This window comes from Pavona decussata, unplaced genomic scaffold, assembly GCF_977016875.1.
Source record: "Pavona decussata unplaced genomic scaffold, jaPavDecu1.1 SCAFFOLD_192, whole genome shotgun sequence".
In the NCBI taxonomy this organism is placed as follows: domain Eukaryota; kingdom Metazoa; phylum Cnidaria; class Anthozoa; order Scleractinia; family Agariciidae; genus Pavona; species Pavona decussata.
The window spans coordinates 287,352-310,000 of NW_028145601.1; the positions used below are offsets into that span (position 1 = coordinate 287,352).

Sequence of the window (22,649 nt, forward strand, 5' to 3'; positions counted from 1 at the left end):
AGACAGCATCAAACTAAACAACTTTTAATTTATTGCTAAAACGTATTTCCGCGGTAGTACTTGGTTCCCTAAAAACATAATTTACAAATATCTAAAGCTCTGATGTAGCAAATGCTGCACGTGTATGAAGTCCAAAGTAAAGATCTGCAAAAGGAACATGAAAGAGCAGATGAGGACTTAACGGTAACAACGAAATAATTAACCAAAAATGCAACATAATCAGGATTTGTCTTCACGTACAGTCTTAGCTAACATGTTTCAACCTTACAATGTTTTTACTCGAGACGATTCTTTGAAAAACAACCAAAATGTCATTTAGACGCAATGTAAATACTAGCAAGCCCTTCAGCTCTAAGGAAGGTAAAATCTGAACTGACGGGGAGGAGTATGATATGATTGCTGTCAGTCGAGAGATGTGTTACGGTAAATCCATTAATGGGGAAAAAGAGAGCCTTTTTTTTAGCCAAGAATCACAAAAACGGAACTTACCAACAAACGCGTATGCTGTGGAGTTAACCCGCTTTGGGAGCGGGCGAAAGAGGGAGTTTGCGCAAGATTAAGAACTAAGACGGTTGAACAAAGTAACGAAGGGGTACAAACACTCTTTTATTGGTCAAGTAAATGAATGAATAAACAACTTCAATCAAGTTACCAGCCGTGTTCATGTTCATGTTGAGCTGTCCTGATTTATCTCCATCTTCTCCTCGGCAACTTCCTGGCCTGACATGTCCGTTGCTTGCTCGTCCTCTTCATCTCCCTCCCCCTCCCCCTCTTCGTCTTCTTGGTCCTGTTGTTTCTCATAAGCCTTTTGTCCAGGTGTTACGATCACCCCTCCCCAGCTGGTCACATCTGTGTCTAAGGCTACGACAAGACAGTAAAATGACTGAGTTGGCATTTGGTAGAGCTGTAGCTAATGCAATTTACAAAGCAAACTTTTGTTGTGAATGATGTATTATTGAGTTGGCGACACAGGCATACTCGGAAAAAAAAAATCCGCGTTTTCCCTTAGTTCGGATGCTCTAACAGTGAGGCACATGAGACTCGTGGGAGCTAAGGCCATTAGACTACGCTGTAGGTTCTTTTGACAAGCATACTGCTAGGATTTGAATGTCGATGAGTGGTATTATGCACAATGAAATAAAATCACAATAATAAGTTAAACCTTGAAGCTTGCGGGGTTGTGTATTTAAGTAAAAATAGGGTGTAAATTTATTAAACAAAATACTTTTAGATAAGGATGAGAAGTAAGGAGAAAAACTATCTATCTTTTTGTGAAGTACAACAATAATGCACCTACCAACTTGAGGAATTCCCTCCTGGCCCTGTTGGGAACAAGAAAAATATTAACATGTTTTGGCCAAGAAAGTACGAAAAACAAGAAAAGAGCAAACAAATCAAGTATTTGATTAGACATCCATTCAAAACAACAATGGCAACTGAATCTTAAGTCTGTAGCAAAGTGACTAGCCAGACATGTAACTGACTAAAGGTATTTCTGTTTCATTGGCATGATGCAACTAGAAGTTCTGTAGCTCCAAGTACTATTACACTACTAATTAATACAATGTGAATACATTTGGCCAAAAACTTCTGGTACTAGCAATCAACGTTCTCACCAATGACAAAATTTCATTGTATGCTCCATGGTTCAAGCATCGCAGTAGCGTTTGAGCACATGTTGCTATGGCATCCTAAAATGTGAACAGGAAACAGACAATCTATGAGCAATGGTTACCATCTTTAACAACATCCACATTCAAATCCATTCTCAAAATTATTTAAAAACAACAAAAACAAAACCCTCTCAAAGTATTTTGGAAGCGAAGGTAGCAAGGGCTACAGGTAGGCCTCCTAAATTTATCTGCTCAGGACAATAAACTATTAGTTATAAATTGAAAGTCTTCCCATAAAATGGGCACTTTTTGCATGTACTTTTTTGTGCCAAGTCTAAAATGCTATAATCACAGCAAAGCTTCCAACTTTTGGTGCATTTTAAGTTGACTCGACCCAGTTATTTTATGGCGGTACCATCCTACTTTGAAGCTCTCTGGTATCCCCACCTTTACTTTTATCGTAAGTGTAACACATAGAATAGATAACATATAGATCAATCTACAATATAGCAAAAAATATTTGGCGATCGGAGTAAATGTCAGGTGGTTATAGTGCCACGCCCCTTTGAGGTTCTGCTGTTGCCGGCTTTTTTTTCGTGAAAATCTCTCGGCTACACATAGTGCGCATTAGTGCCTTGCGCTGAACAGAGTTTCAACAAAATCGCAAAGACCTAATGTGAGAAATTTAACGCTTTCCAAATTTAGGTCATAATTTATGTAAAAATGATAAGCAAACTTTACACGATAATATCTAAATTAACAATTATTCCATGAGCGCACGTTGGATATGAGATGGTAAATAGCCAACGAGGCGCGAAGCGCCGAGTTGGCTATAACTAATCTCATATCCAACATGCGTGAACGGAATAATTGTTTTATTAAATTCTCCGCGTTTGAATATTGCTGTTGAAGTTCACTGAATTTTTATATTTTAAGGAAAAAATTTCTTTCAAATTAAAACGACCGGATGTTGAGGCAACCTCCGACCAAAGCGCGCGAAACGTAATGATCACATGACACACGCAGCTCTTTGCAAACGGAGTTGAATGAAAAATCGAAAGCAAAGAAAATCGGACGCAGTCGGACATCTAAAATTCAGGAAACGTTTAAATGTACGAATTATAACCTTTCTGAGACTAGCATTCAAGTGCTTTTGAAGTTCCAGCTCATCGAGAAGCGTAATAGTTGTGGACATTTGAACAAATGTTCTGCTGTGTGGTGCAGAGCGAAGGGAGAGATCAGGGCAAGGACGGCTTTTTTCATGCTGAACTGAATTCCTCGCGGACGATTTAAAACCGGCTTCAGGCAAGTCCAAGTGTACGAGGTACAACCTCACTGAGACAAGCATTAAGTGAACGTTTTTAAACTTTAAGCTTGTTTGAGAAGCGTAAGAGCTGTGCACATTTGTGCAAATGCTTTGCTGAGTGGTGCGGAGCGACGGAAACGAACATTATGGCCGCCGCTCGTACGGATTTCACAGATGAACTTTTCCTGAAGTCCTCGTAAATGCGTAAAAACATAAAGGCAGGCATAAAGCTCTTCCTGAGAAATTTCGTCCATTGCTTTTAACCTCTTACCGCCAGGATTTGCAAGCCATCCTGAAATTTTTGAAGGTAACCGGTTGTTATTGTTGTTGTTGTGTGATCTAAAAAATCGAAAAATCTTGCAAGTTTGAAGATTTTAAAGGAAACTTCAAAGATACGTACCATTAAATAGTGTCATGCCGAACTTCGTTGCTTTTATTGTTGTTATATTGAGATGGCATTGTTTGGTATTTCTTTCTTTTCTTTTTTTTTTTTTTCTACATTTTTCCGAAGAAACTTTCGCTTCCCGCCGAAAAAAAAATTAGCTTAGCGACACCTTGGGCATTCGTTTTCCATATAAGGTCAAACTACGGTATATGAGCTGTTATAAACCACCCTTTAATTTTCGCGCGATTTTATTGGCTACTTTACGTCACGTGGTGCAAATTCACAGGACGGTTATCACGCAATAACCCCCGCCTGCGTCGTTATTTGCCCTCCTGTTATTTCCATTGAAAAGAAACAAAGCCAGCGGAAAAAAGCCAGCTCAAACATTTTTACCTTTTCATCTTTACTATTTTACATGGAAGAAAAACAAACTCGTTTTTTAGATTTCCAGTCATGTTTACAGCAAAAAGCTGGTCGCAAATGCTGTTCCGGAAAGTACAAAAATGTCAACGAAAGATGCTGTCAACGTCTTTGAAGGTGAAGAAAGTTACGAGTAGACTTTCAGATTTAGTCCCACGCAAACTGAGTCAGTTTGTGAAATTTTGGTCCTTGTTTACGCCAATCGCGCGAATCCGCCATCAGATCAGCACTGGCTTTTTTACGAGCGGTTTTCGCGCGATGCAAAAATTAATACGAGGGTTATAAAATAAATAAACCCCTTTCTGGCTTGCTAGTATGTCGGCTGATAATGTCTTGGCTGAGAGATCGTCCTCAAAATTTCATATTTGCCCTCGAAGCTTCGCGTCTCGGTCAATATTCATTTTTTGGACAATCTCTCAGCCGCGAACATTATCAGCCGATATACCAGCCGCCTGAAGGGGTTTATTTACAAAATAACCGAGATTTAATAAACCAATCAGAACGCAAAAAATGCAATAGCCGAGGCTGAGAATTTAATAATTAATTAATAAAATGTTTATTTCAACGAATAACTCCGAGAACCGTCCACAATAACATTAATTTGCAATTTCCAGACATTCAATTCCAAAACCGATTTGCAGATATTTTTTGACAAAGTGTACTTTTAAAGCGATACAATACGGAGTTAGCAGTCACTGTGACGGAAATTTCGTTTCGTGTACTGTTTTCAAAAGCAATATTCTTTGTTGATGCTGTATGATTTAAGATCACTTATTTCTTTTTTTTCAATTTTTTCATTTCTATCACTTATGTGAGCGCTTAGACATGGCAGACTTGAATGACAAACGGAGATGATGCACAATTGGTGTTTTGTTTAATGTTTATCGTAGTTACAGATATTCTCGATGCAAGAAAAGCATATTCGCCGATCACTTCCTTCAAAAACCTAACCTTTTGTTTTCTTTCTCAGTTATAAGGAAATATTTGCCCTCCTAAAACGAAATGCACCAATTAGTTTTCCAGTGCTACGAAATCTTCGAAATGCATGTATGTTAAATAAATTTTATTTCATGACTGCTCGGTTACTGTACGGGGGTATAGCAAACACTTCACAGTTAATCACGGCATGTTTGCCCGTTATCAAAACGTACACGATCACAAAGTCCAATACCATCGTATGATAAACAACAAAAAATTCGATCATGCAACTAACATACAATTTTAATTCGGAACTTCCATAATTGTATTACTCTCAAAAGTTCGAGTTTCGAATATTCTGGCCTACAAAACAATTTATTTTATAAACTTCCATAATCGTTTTACCCTCGAAAGTTCGAGTGTTGCATCACCACACAAACCGGTCTAGGCGGGCAATACCTTTCAGTTATCACAAGGTACGGGCGATAAAAATAAGTCTCATATTTCAGGGTCACAAATCACAAGACAAACAACACAAAACACGAACAAAGGATTAATGTTGCCACAAGCGTTTTAACCTCGAAAGTGCGTGCATCGATAGTTTTCTCAGTATCCAGTTTTCAAACAATCAGGCGAGAAGTTCGCACCATATCGTTGTCCAAGAATGTCTGATGCCAAAGGCGAGGTACAGGCTGTAAATCGAAAACTACTTTCTTTTTATTTTAGTTGATATTTTTCGTAACTTGTTCCTCCTCCTTGTTTGCGCAGATTGCCGTGCTCCAAGACGAAATCTCACCTGAAACGGTGGAAGAGGAATCGAAAACAACTAAGTCCAAAGGTATAACCTGTAAATAGTTATTGATCGTTATTAAGAGCGACTATCCCTCAGAACCGCATATTTAATTTTTATCTAAAAAATAGATTTCACTGAGAACTCTTCCATCAACTTCTGTTGGCAAGTAGGTAACAAATATGAAATACGAACGAATTTTCTTAAAATTTTGTGATTCGAACTTTTCGCACCCCAGGCTGTGCTCGAAACCAACTGACGAGATCGTGAATTTTACAAGACTTCCAGCTGTTAGTTCTGGAGAATACAGATCATTAAAAACCTCCTAATTCGCTTAGTTATAAACGATGACCCTTCACGTTTACAATGTGATGAATTGCAATCATAAGCTTTAATTACGCGGGATGCCCTGAGAACGACAGATCGTGTCTAAAAGTTAGCTCGCTATCTTTGCTCTTTTTTTCTTTTAGTGGCAGCTACAAAATTGTACATTAATTTATTCATTAAACTCTGCTCTTTTTTGTTCTGATTGTCTTCAACAAAAACGGCCAAATCGAAATCTATTATCGGCGCGTATATCACGAGAGAGGGAACCCCCTCATCCTTACCTGTGTGACGTCAAATCATCATTTGATTTATTCATTAAACCTGGATTAAATTCTGTTCTATCCTAGAAGGGATTTTTTTGCCGCTATTGTGGTGACCATATTGTTTACATGTTTTATATTAGACTGAACTATGCCGTTTTCAAAAACAAAATTAACCCTTGTGAAGCGGTAAAACGAAAGAATAACTTCTAAGAAGTACTCGACAGTTAAAACGGTGGAAATTGGAGAGTTCCTGGCGAAGGAATCATGCTTTGTTTGACAGTTGTAGCACATCACATCACTTTGTCGAATTGATGCTTAAATGCTACTGGAAATTCACTTCACAAAAAGATTAAAGGTATGATTTCTAATTTTTTAAAAAAGTTTTTATCTAGGAGAGCTTTTTGTCTGTTTTTCTTTCCGTTTTCTTTTTTTTTTGGTGAAACGAGAACAATTTGTAATCTTACACTTTTATTGAAATTACATAACCAGAATAGATCAAAGGCTCCTGTGAGCCAACTCGTGAATGCAGAAGTAAGTAGTGGCAAGGTATAAAACATTGTTTGCATTGTGTTTGGTTGGCCCAGGACTCGAAATATAAGCCATAAAGGCTTAATAAGCGGCCTCACTGGTGTTTTATTCTGCATCCTAGGCCACTTCAAGTAGATTTTTAGCCGTTGCCCTCAGCAAGATTGAGCTCCTTAAAAAGTTTTGTATTTTGTAAGAAAGTTTTAATTTTGAAAATTGTTTGGAGCCTTTGGAATTGTTAGCTTTTTTAAAAGCCAAAATATAAAAAGAAAATAAAAAAAGAAAAATAATATTCTCCGTTCCCTCGGGAATCGAACCCGGGAAGCTTTCCATCTACGCCACCGAGACACATTTGACGATTTCTGAAAGAGAGATTAATTTTTGTATTTATTTGAATCATCTGGCACCTATGGCCGTCAAATTACTTCGGACTGCCAAAAAAGAATACGCGAATGAGCCGGGAACACCGTCAGACGTTTCTCCATCATATTCTCTGCTTCCTTTTTGCGCGAAATCGCTGTCGACTTGGACGATAATCTCGGCCCTGAGCGGCTTTCAACGCGGCGCTCGCTTTCAGTCACCAAAATAAGAAGTTGTCCCTTAGTTTCACTGTAGTTTCGGTCAATGGAAGGAGTTAGCAGACAACACACCTACTAGTGTTTTCTTTTAAGAGTACGTTATTAGTTGAGTTGATTTTACGTCCTTGTTTTTTGTCCCGTAATGGCGGCTGATAGTGATACATGCACTATATACGTAGACTCACGAATAATTAATGATTTTGATTAAATTCCGATTAAATTAATATAAAGTTTACATGTGATCGAGCAAGAAAGCGAGTGAAATTCAGCCCACATTACGCAATGAACGTGAAAAAAACGTGAGTCAGGCCATACACCTTATTCCAAAATGGCTACCATTTTAATATTCTATTGTTGGTATTCAAATTAGCCCTTCTTACCTCGTTCTTAAGCTGAAAAATCAAAAGAATATTTTATCTTGAACGAGGCAAGAAGGGCTAATTTGAATGCAAACAAAAGAATATTAAAATGGCAGCCATTTTGGAATAAGGTTTATGAGTGTGGTCATTACGTTACTGTAATGCAATTTCCGGTTGACGATAAGTAGCGTAACACAAGGGAATACGGAAACAACCTCACGCTATCCTTGTGACTCAAACTATTCCATTAGCTAGGTTAGGTTTTTAAAAATCAGCGAATCACACAATGGGAATAAATGAGGCAACATTAAACATCCCGCGAAAATGCCATTAGGGGCATCTTGTTACTCTAATGATTCTGACGGCACAAAATTTATCTACTTTGAGCACTTATCGCAAAATACGAATTAGACCAAGTTAAAAGGAATAAATTGCAAAAATTGATCGCACTCAGGGGCTCTTCTACATATCAGTGGAAAGTTCCATCCATCGTCTAATAGATAATTAAAATATGTTAAAATATTCGGCTGCAATCCAGTTGCTGTTCCACAAGTGAGAGTTTAAAGTTGTTGCCACATTTCCATCGAACATGTCATCAACAAATGTTAGCAACAAACCAGAAAATTCGATAACCATCGCTTTGAAATTTCTCCACGAAACAAGATTAAACATTTTTTACCAATTTGATTGAAATAAAAACGCTGGAAGAGTTTCATTAAAGCCGTCATGTAACGAGGTAACCCCATCACATGCAAGCTCAATTCGTGTTGATCGTTGCGATATAACGAAATTGTTAGGGTTTGTATAGAGAAAAAAGCATTCGAATTTGAAAGCAGAATGATTTTTCAATAAAAATTTCTCACCTGAACTCCTCTGTAGTTCCTTTTGTGTCCTGTGTGGTTTCTAGGTTGATTTGAAGCGATTTAGTAAAGTCCCCGGGAGAGTTTCAGTTTCAACGGCGTCTCTCTTTATGTATATATGGAGAAGGCGTCGAAATAAAACTCTACTAAATTGCTTATTATATAAAAATTAGCACAATCATTGTCTTATTTCATTCTGATCGTTTTCTTAGGTCCGTTATCAACGGTATCCAAAGCACCAGGAGATATGCCTGTTGCGTTTTCAATGCTGGAGAAGATGTGCCTTGGAGATACTAAAGGCGGCACAAGGTTAACTGGAGATCAAATTATCACTTAGTTTGAATGGCATAACATTATCACTACCTTAAAAGAATTGATAATTTCTTCACAAATATATTAATTTTCAAATTCATGGAAATTCCCGCCGCAGTTTAATTGAACAGTCTTAAAGCGCGTGAGAGTGTTCAATCACAGGAGCTTGTAGATTGAAATTAAAATATTCAAGTTACGTTTTCCGTTTGCTGTTGTTTGTCTTGTTTGGTATCCTGTACATTTGCATCCAAGGTGGGAGACCCAAAAACACAGCAGTCGTGTGTTGATCTCTTTTATGTCCGAGCATATCTGAGGCTGGTTGATTAAAGAGTGGATATCCACTTGATGAGTCACTATCCCGCAATTAAGATATGGGAATTTTAGTGTTAGCCTATAAATTATGAAAAGGACAAACTTGTGTGTAGTTAAGTTGTGCTGTTAAAGAAAACTGTATTATGAGCAATACATTTGCTCCGCTTGATAAATATCCGCTCTTTGAAAAATTAGGCCTGACCATAATTAGTCTGAACCATGCTTATATTTGATACAATAATGACGAAAGGAGCAGCCTATCTACGAAGCAGCTTGTGTTCCTAATTACCATAAAATTTTTCCAACTTTAGCCTTGAATTTTTCCAAGAATTATTGATCATTTGGGAAGCCATATCAAACACTCGAAAGTGTGTTTCATCAGACATCTAAACACCTCGAAGTCGCTTAAAAAAAAACTCGGCTGCGCGTCGTTTTTCAACCTACTTCCCAGTTTGACGGGGCTTTGGGGGGTTGGTCGGCTTTACGAAAATCCCTTTTTCTCTTTCGCATTTTTAAGGAAATATTTGCCCCTCCTAAAACGAAATGCCCCAATTAGTTTTCCAGTGCTACGAAATCTTCGACATGTATGTTAACGAAATTTTATTTCACGACTGCTCAGTTACTGTACGGGGGTATAGCAAACAGTAGTATAGGGGGAATGAAAAAGTTGTATTAGGACGTCTTATCATGAATCAATGATATTTACATCAAGCTCAATAAAGTTCAAATAACTCTTAAAATAATGGACACTTATGAACCTGAAGCACAATCTGTTCTCCGTGAACTTCCTTTCTCACCCGAATAGCATTCAACACCCCGGCCATTTCCTTATTAGAGTTTTTAATTCTCGGCATGATGCACACTCAGCTGGCTGGAGATGTTGCGTGACGGGAATCCCTTCTATTTTTTCATACTAATTATCATATCTCGGTGAGCATTCGGAAGTCAGGCAAGCGTGGTCATTGCACGCGTGCTGAACAAGAATGCTGTATCATGACAAACTCGAAACAATAGAAAACTCCCAAAAGCACAAACTCAGCCAAAACGCTAAAAATCTTCAATGTTTACTCAAGTTTGGGCTTATAGAAGATAATGTCACAGTTTTTCAATGACCATGAAATTCAGAATCCGGGTAGTTAGTAAATCAATTGTGGCCATGAAAAAATTTGAAGGAAAAAAAACTACGAATTTTTAAGAAAATGCTTTTTTGTGAGAAGGACTCTGAAACCCTGACAAGCGTCAACAATTAGCTAAAACCATAATTTTTATATGTTTGCATTGCTCGAAATCGCGCGCATTTACAAGGCCCTAAACCTTTTTGCTGACTTGCAAGGACCCATCTGTTATAAAGATCCCCAAAATAAAGGAATAAATCTCATAGTTTATTAGATATAATCGCGTAAAGTTTGCTTATCATTTTTACATAAATTATGACCTAAATTTGGAAAGCGCTAAATTTCTGGAATTGGGTCTTTGCGATTTTGTTGAAACTCTGTTCAGCGCAAGGCACTAATGCGCAATATGTGTAGCCGAGAGATTTTCACGAAAAAAAGCCGGCAACAGCAGAATTTCGACTCAGACCTCAAAGGGGCGTGGCACTATAACCACATGACATTTACTCCGATCGCCAAATTTTTTTTGCTATATTGTAGATTGATCTATATGTTATCTATTCTATGTGTTACACTTACGATAAAAGTAAAGGTGGGGATACCAGAGAGCTTCAAAGTAGGATGGTACCGCCAAAAAATAACTGGGTCGAGTCACCTTAAGGACGGTGCCCAGGTAATAATACCGAAGTAGTTTTGCATGGTTTATGACCATGTGGGAAAAGAAGATCTTAGGAAGGACTGTTGGAATCCAAAAAGAAAATTGGGGGTAACCACGCATATTTTAGAGATAAATAGAGATTTTAGCGTTTTTTTTTTTCCAAACTAAAGCTTTATTATCTCTGAACAATGCATGGTTATCCCCAATTTTCATTTTAGATACCAAGAGCACTTGCCGAGTTCTACTTTCTCTGCTTAGTTTTAAACCGCGCAAAAATATCCCTGTTTAAGTAAGCACCGCCCATAGGAAATCCGAGTATCTCCAGATGCGCAGAAAGTATGTGCAGTAACAAAAGTAGGCACCGTCTTTAAAGGGGACTAGAAGTATTGTGGGGTTTTGATATCTTTTGTTAAAAATCATGAAATAAGACCTTCAATCAGCTGCCAAATAATTCTAGAATGACGAGATTAAAGAAATCAATTCAATTCTTGAAAGGAAAAACTCGTAATCTGTTCTAGCCCATTTTGGAAACAAAAATGCGAGAACTTGAAAAACATTAGCCTAATATTTTTCAAGTTTCAATCCATACCGGCCTACTCTGTGTCTGGCCAGAGGCACTAATCAACAGTTTTATTGCACTGGGGTGATAATTTATAACAACGTTGACAATTATTTCGTTGTTTCTGCTGGCAGACAAACATTTTCGGGAGTTGAAATGACAGCAAATTTTAGTGATAAGGTCAAACCTCTATTAAGCGGTCACCCTCGGGAATGAGCCAACTGACCGCTTAATAGAGGTTTCCCAAAATGTAGTATAAAATATGGTAAAAATGGAACTGTAAGATGTGTACAGTATATTGTGCCGGTTCACAACAACAGTAACAAAATATTAGAAAAACATCAAGTAATTCAAGGAAGTTCGCGCTTATACAGTACTAACGTTGTTTGAAAGGCAATCGCCTTTGTTGTCAACTACATTAATAAAGTTTTGCATTCAACATGGTGTGAAATCAAAGGCTCCTGTGAGCCAACTCGTGAATGCAGATGACACATAGTAATTGAAATTTGGACGGCTACGGAAACTTCCTTGAAAGCTAAAAGAAACTATATCTTTGCCCGATTATGTAACGAAAAATAACCATTCTTGTACTCTCGTATTCCGATGCGCCGATTAAAAAAAAAATCACGTGTTTTTTTGTTCAGAGTTCATAGAAGCACGCCATGTGCAGCTACGTAATGCAAATTCGTGTCCCCGATAGTCCAGGGCTACTGGATTTTGCGATCGGGCTAGTGGATTTTGCCCGATGGGCAAGTGAAGTTTTTTTGGGAATTAAAATTACAAAATTACTGTAGGGCAAGCCGATCTCACGAGAGGAAATCTGTTCAACAAAGTATCGCATTACATTTCATGCCCGACATAAATGCGTGAAATTTTTCCTTTGGAGTTCAGTCCACGTAATCCTCAAGTAAAAATAATGAACTATGACAAGCTTTTGCTAAATAAGAATTATTTATCGACCGCGTCCTTTTGCTTTCCCATAAATTACCAGTTGTAAATTTCGAAAATGAAACATTTTTTCCCTTTGAAACCTCTATGAAAGCTGTGTTCATCTCACCAGAAATTTGCATAATTTTGTTTACGACGACAATGATGCGTGACATGGCACGTTCCGCTTTCGCGTGAAAACTGACAAATTAAATTATTTTTTAAAAAATTATTTCTAAATTAAATTATTTTTAATTCTTATAAGAAACCGCACTTTGTAGAAAAAAACGAAAAAAATCTATAACTTTGCTCAGATTCAACGAAAAATCTCCATTCTTACACTAAAATGATTGTCAAATTATTCTCTACAGAATGAATGAGAGAATTCTGACGCGTCGTGAAAAAAATTTTCACGTTTTTTTTTTTCACTAATTGAGTTTACGACCCCGGACTTTCTAAAAAACTAAAAAAACTTGTAACTTTGCTCAGATTGAACGAAAAATCTCCATTCTTGCACTGAATGATCGTCAAATTATTCTCTACATATTGAATAAGAATTTCCTGATGCGCCGTGAACAATAAATAGTCGCGTGTTTTTTCCACTAATTGAATTTAAAACTCATTTACTGCGCACGCCCGAAAGTTAACGACAAAACCGACCGACCAACCAACCAACCAAGTCAACAGTCAGCTATCGCTATAACTCGTTCATTGCGCTACGCGCATTCACGAGTTAAAAAGCAGTTATTGTTGTCTGCAATTTAGGGCTGCGTAACTTGATTTGATGGAGCAAATCGCTCACTTTGCTAAGGGCCAACGACAGTTCTTCATGACCGTTAAACTGTGCAAAGTCTTTCAGTTGTTCAGCCACTTCCTCTGCCTTTTGTACCGTCTTTATGATAGGCTGTTTGTACTTCCCCTTTAAGCTGGCTTAATGCATTGCAACAATGACAAATGAAGTTACTAGCACAGGGGGATGTTATTATTAACCCAATATTAACATACCAGAAAGTTCTAGGAGTGACTGTTGAGGCAATTTTGACTATTGTGATACTATTGTGATGGGTGAAATACCTTTGCGATACTATTGCAATAATGCTGCAAATTATTTTGCGATTCATAGCATTGTGGTAGTTGAAACACCACTGTGCTACTTTTTGCGATATGAGTGATAACACTACAATACTATTGCGATAACATTGCAATTTTTGTGTTCAAATAATAATAATAATAATAATAATAATCGTGTGAGACAGTTCAATATTATTGTGGATGTACTCGGAGGTTACTCAATAATAATAATAATAATAATAATAATAATCGTGTGAGACAGTTCAATATTATTGTCGATGTACTCGGAGGTTACTCAAGAGATGTCAGGAAGGCACTTAAAGAGCTAGTGGGAGATAAAAGCAACACAATAGCTCTGCAGATACAGAAATCAGTCATCACAAGCTCACTCAATATTGCCAGGCACTTTAAGCTTTAAAAATAATGGACATTAGGCGTTTTATTATACTTTTATTTTTATTTATTTTTTTAAGTCTTGTCATTGTGAGGAACAGAACTTTTAGTATTTAGATTGAGGATTTTATGGATGGTAAATAGTTTTAGAATTTAATTACTAGGATTTTTATGATTAGGAATTCGGAGTTTAATTGTATGGACTTTGGTCATTACATTGAAAGGCTACGGCTGGCCGCCCAATCATTGTTTAAGATATCTGGGCATCCAGAAGTTCTTACTGCCATAATAATAATAATAACAATGTAAACGCGATTTGTTTAGCCAGAGAACACCAAAGAGCTCTCTAGGAACTGGTTTCAAAGGTGTCTGTGCACTCCAGGAATTTGGAAGTTTTGGTTGAGGGAGGAAAACCGGAGAAGCTAGACAAACCACATACACATTGCTGGGAGGTGAGTGCTCTCACCTCATCACCATCCCTGCCCCCCCCCCCCCTCCCCCCATATAGTGTTCTCTTGTGTGTTTCTTGAATTTACATTTTTCTTGGCATACCTGTTCCTCTAGACTCAGCACACTGTGGGCACGAACATTTCCTGACTGAAGAAGAAAGGAAAAATATATGAAAGGACAAAGTTACATCAAGAGACTTTGAGGTAAGAGAGCAAATTCCCCATACATGCCCCTCTTCCTATGAAAATTTTTTTCAATCTATTTTTGTTTGCGTTGTTATTTTAATGTCCACATCTTATTGGTCAGTTAGAGTGACGTCATTTAATTTTAAACTCAATGGCGGATTATAATTTTCCAAAATAGCATGGCGTGAACTAAAAAAAGATTGAAAATAATTACCATGGGGCACAGGGATTCGCTCTCTTACCTCATAGTCTCTTGGTTACATATAAAAATAATGAAACTATGATCTCCCATGTCCAAGCGATGAAAAGAAGTCGGAACAAGAGGGGGTGGGGTAAGTGTGGTCAATAAGGTAAACACTAAGTACAGCTGTAATACTAACAAGAGGGGGTGGGGTAAGTGTGGTCAATAAGGTAAACACTAAGTACAGCTGTAATACTAACACCATACCTCAAGGTTGCAAAGCCCCAGAAAAGGAAAATGATGATTATTGCTCACGAGTTAGGTTATTGTATATGTATGCACATGTAAACTCAGCTAAGTCACTCATCGTCTCAACAACTCCACAAGTGATCAACATAAATGGCATGTCACAAATCAGCAACAAATTCATCAGTAACCATGATCAAAAACAAGTATCAAATTCCATAACTTAAGCTTTAGCTAACAAAAGACAATGGGTGTCCTGTCACTACTCATCTCTTCATCCCTGATGGGGCATTGGGCCAGCACAAGAGCTTTCCATTGTACTGTATTATGATGGCAATGTATTATTATTTGGTGCAGGAATGAGAAGGCCACTATTTAACAATAATATTAGGCGGCAAGCTTGTGGTTTCTATCGGCTGATAGTTGGCGAGGGGTGAAGCCCGAGCCAACTATCAAAGGCGATAGAAACCGAGAGCGAGCCGTCTAATTGTTTTAGCATACCTCAGTGATTGATCTATGAAGCAAAAAAATCTTTTTATTTCGTAAATTTTGATATATTTGTGCAATGATGCATGCTAAATCGCGTGTGCTCTGACAAACTGCCGTCTATCGATCCATACCTACGGCACCTGTGTAGCCAATCAGATTGCGCGTTATGCGATAGTCGGTCACTGAGGTATGCTAATTACTGTTATACTGCAACTGTATAAAAAGGACCCAAGACTGCAACCATTACATGCATTATTGCTAGTCAGTATGTAGGTGCCAGTAAAACTCAAATTGAATTTATAAAACAGGATAAAAATGTCATATTGTGGACAAGTACCTCACAAGGGTCAATTATTCCTAGTGAGCCGGGCAGGAAAAGTCCTGATGAGAGAAGCTGGAATGCACGCCTGAAATAAAACAGAAATAATTTTACACGTTATAAAGCAATAAATGAATAATGTGTGCTTTAAAAAGAATTTATTGTATAATCCTGTAGCTGTCTGCATTGAAGGAGTGCTTTAAACTCAAACATGCAGCAGTTCCATGTTTACCTAAAAGCCATATTGACTGGAAGAGGTTGACGTGATGTACTGGCCATGGCTGCCCGGTGTGCCTAAAAAAGAAAAGAGGCAACTTAGAAAATCTTAATCAACCATTCATGAGCACCTGCCATTTTAGAATGTTAAGTTTGCACTGTTTCACAATTATAAAAATGTTTTGAGCCACCTATTGCAGTTGGCTTCACATCTGTAACAAACTTGTTGTTTGTGAGTAAAATGAGGAGCAAGCAAGTTAAGATCTTCTGCTGCCAGCAACAGGTGCTACAGACTACGTGTACAGACACTAATGACAGCCCTGTCAGTACAGTACACGACATTCAATAAAACTTAAAGAACTTACCAGTAAGTCTATAAGCCATGGTGTGAGACCTTGTAATCCTGTAAACCGTTTTCTGAGATCCTTGAAAAGTCTTACTAAAAGACGAGTACTGAAAGAAAACACAATACAATGTTTATTGTTCCAATTTTTTTTTCTTTCCCGAGCATTTCTGAATCAGCAGTTTAGAATCCTGCATCAAGAAGTCCACTGTACAATAAATTAACACAATCAAAAAACAGTCCAGTAAGTGCCGAAGTTTATAATTTAAAGTGATTTTAACTGTAGCCAGTTACAGTATCATTATACACATAATTTACATGTCATCATACAAACTGCATTGAAAAAAGAAAAACAAAAAACAAACACCATTTGTAATGAACACCTTACTACGGCCTGGTTTAATAACTCAGTTGATGGAGCACCAGACTGCCAAGTGGGAGGTCGTGAATTCAGACCCCAGCTTGACTGACAATCAACTGAAGAGAAGGTGCTACCTTTGTTTTGACATCTTCAAATGGCTAGCCCTTCATGTGGCTCAGACGACCAAGCCCTGTCTCCACTGTTTGGGGGATGTTAAAGAGCCACTGAGGACAAAATGAACCCCGGTTCTGACCACTCTTAGTGCCAGCCAATAATTAATCCTCCATCATGAAGTGTCATCATGGTAAACAATAAATACATTTATTATATGGCTGGCTCCGCGAGCAGGCAAGATGAGTCAAATCCTGCGCTGTGATTGGCTACCCGAGCGGGCAAGATGGAGCTATCTTGCCCGCTCGGGATTACCCACTGCCCGTCCGCTTGGCATCGAAAGTTTCATCCCAACAACAATGCGGGTTTTCTTCGATTTTCCCGTTGTTTTGGGGGAAAACGCTCACTAAAAAAGTTCGGTAAACTCTCAACATTTACCTAAAGGAAAGGAAAGAGAATGGAATCGTCCTGGTGTAGTGAAAACTTTGTTTCAGCTACAATGAATGTGAGTTGAATCGGTGAGTTGCTCTGCGTGTAGTATTTTAGATAGAATTGATTTTGAAAAACTTATTGCCTCAAGTCGAGTGCCAAATTGATAAGTTCTCTAGGTTTGCAATGACTGTATTTAAATCATAGCGTAGTGGAAGTTGCAGTTAGTGTTTAAAGCAGTTCAGAAAAGTATTTTTTTTAAGTTCGCCGAAGAAGCTCACGTTTTTAATTTAGCCGCGCCTTGCTTGTTGTAAACAAGAAAATCTTGTCAAAGTTTTGCCCAGTTTTCTGATTTACCTACTCTTTTTTCGGCTTATGTTTGCATATAATCTCAAAATCTATTGTTTCATTCAAAAATTAATGATTGGAGGCCAAAAACTGTGTAAAAATTTTTATTATTTACGCCGCCGCGCGATCGGCTGAAAATGGCGAGTTTGCCGGATTCTATTCAGATCTTCCCATTCTTGCGAGAATCTAAATTTTTTGTTCTCAATAATTGTATACTCCCTTTAAACCATTATAAAGTTAGAGCCCTAAGATAATTTAGGATTCGTTGTTTTCCACGATTACATGCTAATCCAAAAATGCACTGAAAATAAATCTTCCACCGGCCGGCTATGAAGAATTTCTTTCCAAGTAGAGCAGTTTCATGCTGTGTTTTGTTTTGTTGTTGTAGTTTTAACTTGATGGTAAAGCCATATAATAAATCCTTTACTGACCAAGCTTGTTCGGTCAAGATGGCTGGATATTGGCCTCGTTCTTTTTTTGCGTTTTTATGGACCTCGACAGAACTTGGCCAATATCCAGCCATCTTGACCTCACGCTTGGTCAATAACGCATATGTACTGTAAGTAAATCTAGCACATAACCTACCTTGTGTGAAAGGCATTCTCCTCAAACCAGCGAGCGTGCCTAATTGTTGCTAATGCCCCTTCTAAAAGCTTCACATCAACTGTCAAATACATGTGCAAGAAGAGATTACTGCAAATACATGTACAGTGGCCTGGGAAACAACTGAATTGTAACTTTATTATTAAATAAATATTTCTATTAATAGCTTGTTTATTAGTTTCAAGTTAATAAGGAATCCTTGCAAGTTCCTTACCGTGCTTTGTTGGGTCAGCATCTCGGAGGTTTTTCGGAAGAGTTGTAATCAACACACGGACAAGAGCACCCTCAGGGCTGCTAATGTTGAATCCTTATAATGACAAGAAAACAAAGAAAAATTATACCAAATTTATTAACCTCCCTTCCCATGTCAGTCACCACTCAGAAGAAAAATTGGTTTTACTGAGTCTGTTCCTAAGTACAGGAGTTGTATGTCAAACTATCCATAACATCACTAATATCATCACACTTTTTGGCTACATTGTTTGCAGGAAAAGAGCCAGAAATATTAAGGTAATAATTTTATTATATGCTTCAATCAAAATTAATACACCACTCCGATATACAATCATGTATTCACAAGCAGTTCACACAACACCTTTGATGGGCAATGTAACATGTATATATGTTGTAGGTTAAAATGAATCCAGGTTAAAATGATTTCAACCTAGGTTGATTCGTATTTTCCTTTGTTAAGGTTGAGTAATTTACATCTGAAACAAAGGAAAATACATATCAACCTAGGTTGAAATCATTTTAACCTGGGATTAATTTAAACCTACAACATATACTTATACTCTATGGGGTTGTTTACACATGACCAAGTTTTCCTTGAACAAGTTTTTTTGATAATAATGATATTACAATATATATTTTGAATGGTTGGCATATAAAAGGATGAGCAAAGTTTTCAGTGAAATCATTCAGAACCTGGAACAAACCTTTCTGAGCAAGGAAAAACATAATACATGTAAGATTTGCCATACACACAACAATGTGAAATTTCAGTCACGCCAAGAAAACCTGCTTGTGCAGAAGCAGCCTTAAGGTTACTTCCATGTTTCGCGAGTGCCTTTAGGAAAATCTAGCGTACGCGCGCTGCTTTCGATAAAAGCACGGAAAACTATATATCACTGTAAAGCTGATAAATTGAAGATTGCGAAAATATCAATGTTTTTTTATTTTGTTGGATACATAAGCGCTCAGAGGCCTGCAAACTCAATACCAGCGACGTGTACTTAACTGAATTACCCACTCTCACGTAAAGCCGCACAACCAAACAGACTGCACAATATCAATCAGGAGATAATAGGCTAACAAAGTGTGTCAGGCTTTTTCTTTATTCCTATTGGTTTGTGAGAAAACCTATCCTAAAGATGGACAATGGAAAATTTTTGTAGTCGCGTCAGATGTTAACACGTCACGGGAAAAATATTTTGAATTTCGTAAAAGCCTGACACGCTTTGATACATTAATATCTGATGACCATTTTGGCCAAATTTCGTTGAAATCTGGCAAATCTACATACCCTATTAATTCATTTGAAGATGGGGAATTCGCGCAAAAGCAAAAGCCGTGTTTTCGGCCGTGAAACATTTTCAGAGTTTTCGCACCTCATTAAAATACTTGTCAACGCGCTCATGCCGCCGGCCAATCAAACACAAAGAAGCATTCCCTGGGGAGTTCTGTAGATTAAAAAGAAACAATCGAAATTCCCCGCGGAAGCATTTAGTGTTACTGTAATATTGTAAAGCGATTTCTTTATGGGAAAAGTTAAGTCTGGCGTGAGAAAGCCACCGGCGAAACCAAAACAAAGAAGAAAACGGCAGATAGACGCAGAACATGAAACTGGCAGCCCCAGCGGAGTTGACAAGAGACACGCACTTCTCACCGCTATCAGTAGATCAGTGCACGAGGCTGCGCGCTAAAGTTCACTGCTTATTTTCAGCCGGTCAACAACGGCGAAAGTGAATTGTTGCCGACATCTTCGATTTCGGACTCCGAACTAATGTTTGACTCTCCACAAAGGAGTACTCTCCACTATTGGATTTCTTGTCCTCGAATTTCTCTGCTGCCGAGGCAGTTATTTTTATCCGGCTTGCCCCGATGTCTTTCGACGAGGATGGGTTTGAAAGAAAATCTGACTGGTTGTACAAAGAACCCTTGTCGCTCTCCGCCAGCTGAAGTTTTTAGGCTTCGTCAAATGATTTTTTGACCTTCTTTGGCCCCGTTTTTTTCTTAACTTTCACCCAAGGCGACTTTTCTAGTTTCGCTTTCTTCATAACAACCTTTTACGCAATGCTTGAATCCAGAATGGAACGCTGTTTCACAGTAAAATTTTACATACAACGCCGTGACATGCGATGAACACGATGGCAAAAATATGCAAATTTGCCGGTTATTCGAGATCGCGGGTAAATTTTGCCGCGTAATATGTCAACACAATCCCGCATAAATTGGATTATGACACCTTCACTCGCTCACCACTTTTCCTACAAAACTTTGCTTTTCAGATAGCTCGCGTTCTTTTTGAGATTTCTAACGGCTGTTTTCACGAAACTTTGCAGCCCTTTCTTGTTTCAACAGTTATCTAAAAAAAATTATTTGAGAAAAATTCGACCTTCCTTCCCTATAAGTAACCTTAATGTGCATCATTATTTTTTCAATAATTCTTACCTCCCTCGTTTGACTGCATTGGATACTCTAACAGAAAAGAAGGCAGAGTGATAATTAATTAATTATTATAATTAATTAATTATAATGATTAATTAATTAAACCATCATACTGCAACACAACAACAACTTACAGCAACAACAAAACAGCGTATTTATCAATCATGATACTGATATCCCAGACTGGGATAAAAACAAATCTCCATGTACATGGTACACATAAATCAGGTAGACCTGACTATTCATGGGATCCTGAGTTCAAGTACTGCACTCCTCTGGATTGTTACACAGTAGTACCATGATAAATCCTTTTTTCTACCCTGAGGGTTTTTTAAAATGCATATATACACCTGTACCAGTTTAATTTGTAATGTTACTTTTCCTATTTATAGTGTGACAATGTCCCAAATAGCACTCCAAGAGCGGCATAATTTGACAGTTACATGTAACTACAGCTTATAATATCAACAATAAAAAATAAATAAATAAATAGAAAGGAAAAGAAAAAATTTACATTGTTATTGCCATTGATAGTGAATTCATCTCTGTTATAAACAGCAGACCCTGTATGACCTCTGGAATTACACTCCATCTCATTTGACATTAATTTTTATTAACACTATCTTAAAGTTTATAACTTACATTTAACAATGACTATTTGTCATAACTTACCTGCTGTTGATCCCTCTTCTTTTAGAGATTTCTGTACTCTTGTGGCCAAAGCAAGAATAATGCTTTCTGTAGAATAGGAAAACAAATAAAATACCGGTAAGAAAAAAAGAAACAAAAGGTAAACAATTCACCAGTCCTGTATAAGACAGTGTACCTGTTGGTAACTTTTTGAGAATTACAGCCAAGTCAGCGACAGGATGACCAAGTAACATTGTTCCTTTTTTATGTGAGCCTACCGCACGAACTTCCTCAACACCCTGGAAAGAAAATAATATTATTACAGAGATGGTAAACAGTACACATAGGGAAGGCCAATGCAGTGTGGTCAAATGAGTACACAACAAATCTTGTTCACATCCTTTAGAAAAAAATAAAGTTGTCCATGATTTTTTACACTACCGTGTAGCATGAAAATTTTGCAGGAGTTTTATTTTGCGGATTGGCAATTTTTTGTAGTTTGCGGGAACAAATTTTTGCGGTTCGAGATGACTGAAATTTCTGTTGGGAACTAATTTTTGCGATGCTCTGGTTCAAGCAGCAGATTATTTAAGTGGAAGAAACCTGAATATTTTCAACTTTTATTGTACGCGGTCAATTGAGTCACAGTTCACTCTAGTTACATATTAGAGACAAATCACTGTAATACCTTACTGCGCAAAGGGACTGAACAACTACAAAACAAAAAGCCTACCCCTACCATGCACAGCCAAACACTGTTTCGTTAATATGGTTTGCCATGACGCTATTACCGTATATCATTTTATAAAAAAGCAGTATAAATGTTTGAATTACCGTAGCTGAAACCTTTCTATGCATACAGAAGGGCTTTCGAGTGAAAGATGTACTTTGAGACCTAACTGGGAGCGGCCTTCCTATGCAAAACTATGCCCTATTATAACGCAATGAGACAGACTCAGTCAATAATAATATCACTCTTGTTCAGTTGAAGCGCCAATAGAATATGGTTGGTCTGCTGCACGATTCAAGTCTATGCGTTCCTTCAGATGACCCATTCGTGCCAATCTAATGTACTGAATTGCTTTACTCTTGACAGATCTAGTTGCTTTATCCAATGGAAAATCATGTTAATGTTCTTGTTTAAGTCCAATGTATATCGCTCCGATAGCATAAGTCTACTAAAGAGGAGTGAAATTTGACTGAAGGGAGTTAATTTGTGCGGCGTTTTATTTTGCGGGTGTTTTTTTCTGCGGGAACTAATTTTTGCGGATCGAGGTCAATCCGCAAAATCCGCAAAAATTAGAACCCACAAAATTTTCATGCTACACGGTATGTACAATATTGAGATGATGACAAAGATTGTAGGGCATTGTTTCGATT

At 37.7% G+C, this 22,649-nt stretch overlaps 1 protein-coding gene and 1 long non-coding RNA gene across 2 annotated transcripts in view; one reads left to right on the forward strand and one right to left on the reverse strand.

Moving 5' to 3' along the window:
• Positions 1-8: 8 nt before the first annotated feature.
• LOC146461996 (interleukin enhancer-binding factor 2-like) overlaps positions 9-22,649 on the reverse strand; it is a 30,071-nt gene continuing 7,430 nt past the window's right edge. The window contains exons 6-18 of the mRNA XM_085086139.1: positions 21,466-21,568; positions 21,312-21,377; positions 20,643-20,669; positions 18,184-18,276; positions 17,952-18,030; positions 16,140-16,227; positions 15,791-15,852; positions 15,577-15,646; positions 14,241-14,285; positions 1,617-1,691; positions 1,298-1,322; positions 653-861; positions 9-144 (exon numbers count right to left, since the gene is read on the reverse strand). Of these exons, the coding sequence (XP_084942265.1) occupies positions 668-861; positions 1,298-1,322; positions 1,617-1,691; positions 14,241-14,285; positions 15,577-15,646; positions 15,791-15,852; positions 16,140-16,227; positions 17,952-18,030; positions 18,184-18,276; positions 20,643-20,669; positions 21,312-21,377; positions 21,466-21,568 (927 nt within the window). The 3' untranslated portion in view covers positions 9-144; positions 653-667. The remainder of the gene's footprint in view (positions 145-652; positions 862-1,297; positions 1,323-1,616; positions 1,692-14,240; positions 14,286-15,576; positions 15,647-15,790; positions 15,853-16,139; positions 16,228-17,951; positions 18,031-18,183; positions 18,277-20,642; positions 20,670-21,311; positions 21,378-21,465; positions 21,569-22,649) is intronic.
• On the forward strand, positions 5,168-8,857 carry LOC146461997 (uncharacterized). Its single transcript, XR_014857245.1, has 3 exons — positions 5,168-5,327; positions 5,411-5,480; positions 8,557-8,857. It is a non-coding gene; the product is annotated as an uncharacterized LOC146461997 (long non-coding RNA).